Source organism: Schistocerca serialis, chromosome 5 (genome assembly GCF_023864345.2).
Source record: "Schistocerca serialis cubense isolate TAMUIC-IGC-003099 chromosome 5, iqSchSeri2.2, whole genome shotgun sequence".
Classification (NCBI taxonomy): Eukaryota; Metazoa; Arthropoda; class Insecta; order Orthoptera; family Acrididae; genus Schistocerca; species Schistocerca serialis.
In genome coordinates this window covers 491,814,561-491,821,450 of record NC_064642.1, presented here as the reverse complement: position 1 = coordinate 491,821,450, position 6,890 = coordinate 491,814,561, and the positions used below count along the sequence as shown (strand labels likewise).

Below are 6,890 nucleotides of genomic sequence, written 5' to 3'. Positions count from 1 at the left end.
ACAACATTGTTGCAGGCGTTTCTTTGTTAGTTTTGTTTCTATAAAGGTGATCGGGTCCCGTGGACCCAGGTGTACCGTTAGTGAAAGTTTTCTTTTCGTGGCATTATTTCCGGTATCTTGGATTTACGGTGTAGTGCTTCAGAAAAATGAGCGAGGAAGATACTACAGATAATCTGAACGAACCATTGGACAGTGATATTGAAGACATAAGTGGAAGCGACAGTGACTATGAAATTAGTGAACATGAAACTGGAAGTGATGAAAGTGATGATGGAGACAGTAACAACGAACAATCTGGAACTAATTATATCTATGGAAGAAACAGATTCAAGTGGTCAACAACACCCAGCATACGTGGAAGAACCTCTCAAACCAACATCATTGCTCCAATTCACTTTCCTGGCATACGTAATGCAGCTAGACAGGTAACAGAAAAGACCCCTCTAGCATTTTGGGAACTACTTTTCAGCAAAGAAATGATTGCAGAGGTAGTACTCAGAACCAATGAAAAGATTATGTCATTGCCACCTGAGTCAAAAAAGAATTCTTTTTCAAATCTAACAGACAGTACTGAAATAAAAGCTGTCATAGGTCTTTGTTATTTGTGGGGAGCCTTCAAGTCAAACAACGAAGATCTGAATGGTTTATATGCTACAAACGGCACTGGTAGACCAATTTTTAGGGCAACTATGCCCTTGAAACGTTTGCTGTTTTTATTACGTTGCCTTCGTTTTGATGATGCAGCAACCCGTGACGCAAGGAAACTCACAGATAAACTGTACCACATCTCTTGGCTCTTCAATTCATTGATAGAAGCTTGTCAAGAAAACTATTCAGTCGGAGAGTACGTCACTGTTGACGAAATGCTTGTAGGATTCCGTGGTAGATGTCCATTTAGGATGTACATTCCATCCAAGCCACGGAAATACGGTATAAAAATATTTATTCTAGCTGATGCCAAAATGCACTACTGTTTGAATGCAGAGATATATTCGGGAAAATCAGCTGTAGCCATCCCGCGCCGTGTCCTCTTACCAACAGCTGTTGTCATGCGGTTGGTTGAACCAATCAAGGGAAGTAACAGAAATGTGACAGGGGACAACTGGTTCTCAAGTGTGGAGTTGGTCAATGAGTTGTCGAACTGTAATTTGACTTATATTGGCACCATGAGAAAGAACAAGGCTGAGCTACCACCAAGCTTTTCAACAGCAAAGGGCAGAAATGTGTCTTCTTCAATCTACGGATACTCTGGTTCTGTAACAATACTTTCACACGTCCCCAAAAAGAACAAGGTTGTCAACCTGATATCGACAATGCACCATGGAGAATGTATGGTGGAAAATAAGCCTGAAATAATCCATGACTACAATAAAACAAAAGGTGGAGTTGACGCACTTGACGAAAAGACGCATAATTACACGACTTCTAGAAGAACAAGGCGGTGGCCTATGGCAGTCTTCTACACTATGCTAGATATAGCAGGTGTAAATGCTTTTGTTTTGTACCATGGGAAAGAAGATACTGATGATGTGACACGCAGAGAATTCCTCATTGAACTAGGTACACAACTCATAAGTGATTGTATGAAAAGAAGATTGGATTCTCCATTTTTGAGAAAAGATATCCGAAATTCCATTTGTGATATTCTAGGCATGACCCCCTCCAAGGCATCAGGAACATCCCAGGTTCACAGTGAAGCTGGTGCTACTAAATCGAAGAGGAAAAGATGCTCAGTGTGCCCATCTAAAAAAGACAGGAAAGCATCCCGGGCGTGTGCCAGATGTCGAACACCATTATGTTTGGAATGTTCCACTGCTTTATGTCCAAACTGTTTCGGTAGTCTGGATGAATGAAATAACTGAAATGGACTGGTGAAGATGCTGTATAATTGAAACCTAATATTTTGTCATAATTTCTGCTATTTTCAAAGATCACATAGTCATTTAGCTGAGAAATGTACTAAAATTTATCCAAAAGTTGTGCCTGCAGAAATTTTTATATTGATTTTGAACTTTTCTTCTGGCTTACTGTTGTGAAGCATAGTACATTTTGTGTTTAAACGTGAAGTTTCAGTTGTCTATCTTACTATTTGTAACTGATGTGCAGGACTTTCCAAAAGTATATTTTTCACATTTCGTATTTTATGCAGTTTATTGTCCTTTTTTGTAACATCTTTAAGGTATGACCATAAATGAGGAATGTGGTTTTAAAACATTAGTAACAAAACATTAATAAAAGTTTCATATTTAAATTTCATTTAAATGTGTTTTTTTTACCAAAATATACTCAAAACTTGGGTGGGTCCCGAGGACCCAGATGTACCTTATGTGTTACAATTTATAGGTGTACCAGTTACGGGTTAATGATATACGCCTGTAATTTAGTGGATTACTAATACTACCTTTCTTAAATATTGGTGTGATCTGTGCAGCTTTCCAGTCTTTAGGTACTCATCTTTCGTCAAGCGAACGGTTGTATATGATTGTTAAGTATGGAACTATTGTATCACATACTCTGAAAGGAACCTAAGTGGTATAAAGTCTGGATCGGAAGACTTGCTTTTGTTAAGTGATTTAAGTTGCTTCTCTACTCCGCGGATATATACTTCTACGTTACTCATGTTGGCAGCTGTTCTTGATTTGCAATCTCGAATATTTACTTCGTCTTCTTTGGTGAATGAATTTCGGAAGGCTGTGTTTAATAACTCTGCTTTGGCAGCACTGTCTTCGATAATATCTCCACTGCTATTATGCAGAGAAGGCGTTGATTGTGCCTTGCTGCTAGCATACCTCACATACGACCAGAATTTCTTTATATTTTCTACCAGGTTTTGAGACAAGGTTTCGTTGTGGAAACTATTTCCAGCAACTCGCACTGAAGTCTGCGCTAAATTTCGAGCTTCTGTAAAAGGACGCCAATCTAGGAGATTTTGCGTCTGTTTAAATTTGGCATGTTTTGTTCGTTGTTTCTGCAACAGTGTTCTGACCTGTTTTGTGTACCAAGGAGGATCAGCTCCATCGTTTGTTAATTTATTTGATATAACTCTCTCAATTGCTACCGACACTATTTCTTTGAATTCAAGCCACATCTGGTCTACAATTACAGAGTTAATTAGGAAGGATTGAAGAGTGTCTCCCAAGAAGGTGTCAAGTGAATTTCTATCTGCTTTTTTCAATAGATATATGTTTCTTTTAGTTTTGGAGAATTTGGGAGTTACAATATTCAGTCTCTCTACGACAACCCTGTGTTCACTAATCCCTGAATCGGTTTTGATGCTCGTTATTAGCTCAGGATTTGGATGATGTTTTATGCATACATCCGGAATTAAACATGTATTTTTGCCAACATATCGAAGGTAAATTAAAGTCACCACCAACTATAATGGTATGAGTCAGGTACGTGTTTGAAATCACACTCAGATTTTCTTTGAACCTTTCAGCAATCATCTGAATTGGGAGGTCGGTAAAAGGATCCAATTACTATTTGATTCCAGTTGCCAAGAATGACCTCTGTCCATAGTAATTCACAGGAACTATCTACTTCAATTTTGTGACAATGTAAACTACTTCTAACAGCAACAAACACCGCCAACTTTGTTTAGCCAAACTTTTGGAACACGTTCTTTGCAAAAATTTCGGCTGAACTTATCTCTGGCTTTAGCCAGCTTTCAATGCCTATAAGGCCTAAACGTCTCATAAGTGACCAGCTATTAAAAGGCAATCGCAGCGCCTATGTTACTGTCACCCTCCATAAAAAGAGGTATTTGTTCTACAGGCACACTCAAGTATCGCTAACGAAATCCATGTTAAAAAGTTTATGTGCTTTATAAATTGAGGTATGGTACTGCTTGCAACTGAAATAGCCTCCTACACAAATACCGTGACATCGATCACATCGATCACAGGGATTTAAATTAACAGATCGAAATTGTGGCTGAATGCCACCAACTGTATAAGCTCTTAATAAATGCAGACAGAGGTTCTCCAATACATCCATGGGGTTATAGGCGAGGGAGGATGATGGTTGATTCAGAATGATCACATACAGTAGATGGTATGCTATGTGAGGAATTACTTAATTAATGCAACCCTAGATTGAAGTCATAAGAAATGTATAAAATCCAAAAATGAATACACTGGCTTTAGTCAGCAACTCTGCATGTTGTAACTTTTACTCAGTCTCTGTCACACTGTCCCTGCAGCTTTGTCTATGTGATCTTTCTAATTTAAGTCAGAACTGAAGAGATGCTGGAGAGCGCTATATCTACGACCTTCTGCATTACTTGGAGAGACAGGGTGAGCTGAGTTAATGCAAAAGGACCATGTTTCGACCACTCAGTGGAAATGGAACACGTTGACGTAGTTCCGCAACAGTGTACAATGTGTAAGGCCATTGCAAAACGATGCTTCCTCCTTCAACATGAGATAATAGAAAAGACAGCACAAACAGTGTTTCTTATCAGTAGAATTAGGAAGAAATCACATCATATGGGAACTGTTAGAGGGACACGGATTTTACTGCAGCATTGCGGTGCGTTAACAGACTACATAGAGCTATGGCAGTCTGAAGGGGATCTGGATCTCCCAGAGTACATTCATGTCTGTTACCCAAACATTCTCTCCCTCCTCGATTTTTGTGCCATCCAACAGAGGAAAACTATTAACTATAAAAACTTCACTAATGTTACGCTGTAGAGAACCTGATAAGATATTATAGTGCCCTCCCTACCGATATATTGAAAACAAGTACCGTCTGGATGCTTAAATGACCATGTGTGGCGATCCTATTAAATATGCAGATATTGTTCCATTGGAGTAGGTGATCAGTGATCGAAATCGCTTGCACAAACCTGTGTAAAGTTTCCTCACCCACACTGTAGGAGGGCCATACCCCATAGACTATCAATCACAAAAGAGGGTTCCTGTGTTGTTCTTGCATATACAGTTTGATGCATTGTTTCTCTGCTGTAACACATCCAAGCAGTTGTTGACTACCGCTTTATGCACTGCCATACACTTTGTTTTTCCACCATGATTTCGAGGCCTTGGTCAGGTGCTAAATCAACATAGCGTGTTTCGATCCATTGGATGTCACAGAAAGCTGAATATCGCATGATGTCAACTGTGATTCACGCACAACACACTGCATGGTTGAAAGAAAAGACGTAGGTAGTGTTTCTTATTGTTAAAAATGTGGAGCACATGGCAACCACAAGGGTTTGCGTCAACATGGAGCATTTCTAAACAGCTGTCTGAAGGTGATTATCTACATTTAGTCCCATCTTCCCTAGTGCCAGGGTAGCAGATGTCCTGGTGTTCTGCTTTTCGAAAAGAACCAAAGCAATGATTGCTCATAATGCTGGTGAATATTGTACCCAGGTATATGATCGTTATTTTGATGTCCTAGGTGGTAGTCATAAAGACTTCCAAAACGTTGGATACTATGTCTATCATTTTTATGTCTTACAGTACATTGCTATACATGTAACAAGTGGGGTATTCTGCCGGACTAAAACCCACTTAGCACAGATACTGTGCACAATTAGTTTGCGAGGTACCAGGGTGGAGAGGAGTTTGTACCTCTTTAATTCTGACGAAATTTGCATGAGAACGAGACATGCATTCCACCCCCTCCTTACCTACCACCTAATTAATTATGGGCACAATGGTAATGATGGTGGACCCTGCTAGTTAGTAAAATAAGGAGTGCACACTCACAACAATTTAATAAAAATCGTAATCTACTGAGAGAAAGAAAAAAAGAACTTTATCATAATGACAACAGGCAATGGGATTCTGGATATATCTACAAAATGACATGCAGATTAAATATTACAATGAGATTTTTTATACATCAGAACATAAAGACACATGATTATCAACACAAACAGTAGGTTAAAGGATAGGGTATACTGAACTATTATGAGAATCCTCTATGATGCAATAGATTGACGATAATGACTGGAGGTCCTAATGAATCAAATATTACTCTTCCAACTGTTTTGCAGTATTGCGATTAGTAGTGGGAGCTCAAATGGGATCACCTGGAGAAACAAGCAAGGTGGACTTGTACCAGAGCGAGCGCGCGTGCTGTTCAGGGCTTCAGAATAAAATTGATCGCTCCTGCAATGCCGGAGCCCCAAAATACATTACCAATCGTGAAATCTGTAGTAGGTCGTCGGTAAGCAGTGTTCTGAAGATGTAGACGCCGATGTCTGCTGTGCAGCAACTCTGTTTTAGCCCCTGGCCTCGAAGGCTGTCTGATAATTCTAAGTTCTGTCCAAAAAGTGCGACTAAGTCGCAAGACAGTCTGACTCTGCGAAAGACCAGATCCCGAATGTCTGCGCTCGTGCAACGCAAGAGCAAAGCCAACATTGCACAGCTCTCGAAAACCGCTAATCAGCATTCAGTGTTGATAGTAAAATTCCCCCACACTGTCTCAGAACATCATTCGCGCCAATAGCGACCGTTCCCTCCAATTTCGAGCAGGGCTTTATGACGTCACTAGCCTCAGTTTAAGTTGACCAATCATGCCTCTGCTATTCAGCGGAGGTCATTGAACTTGCCTTTTAACCAGCTACAGTAACAACATGCCTAGACCACGGGCCATCCAGCTCCAGAAAGTCGCGCCCATTAGGGCACGGTCCACAAGTATTCTCAGAATCATGAGGACAATGCAGTCAGTTGGTGCCAGCAGTCTTCATTCCTGACGGGCCAGAACGGTAAACACATAAACTGCAGCGACACTCACAAGTCTCGCAGGTCGTTTCGCCTGATACAATAGGCGAAACTCGACCGTCGTCAGTCGTTCCGCCAGGCGCTTAAGCCTATTGATGTACGACCTTCAGTATTCGGAGAAGTGCAGCCCCCAACCGGAAACGCAATGTGCCG

The 6,890-nt window shown here is 40.5% G+C and overlaps 1 protein-coding gene across 1 annotated transcript; it reads left to right on the top strand.

Annotated features, from left to right (window-relative positions):
• The first annotated feature begins 962 nt into the window (after positions 1-962).
• LOC126482027 (uncharacterized) lies at positions 963-1,853 on the top strand. The gene is made up of 2 exons (XM_050105998.1): positions 963-1,329; positions 1,474-1,853. Exons 1-2 carry the CDS (start codon positions 963-965, stop codon positions 1,851-1,853), a joined length of 747 nt encoding a protein of 248 aa, XP_049961955.1.
• Positions 1,854-6,890: the final 5,037 nt, after the last annotated feature.

Bases quoted from the DNA above. Each gene is read 5' to 3' on its own strand.
- LOC126482027 (XM_050105998.1), top strand. From the start codon at position 963: ATGCACTACTGTTTGAATGCAGAGATATATTCGGGAAAATCAGCTGTA. The intron at 1,330-1,473 runs GTATGGTGGAAA...ACACTATGCTAG, and splicing joins GACAATGCACCATGGAGAAT to ATATAGCAGGTGTAAATGCT.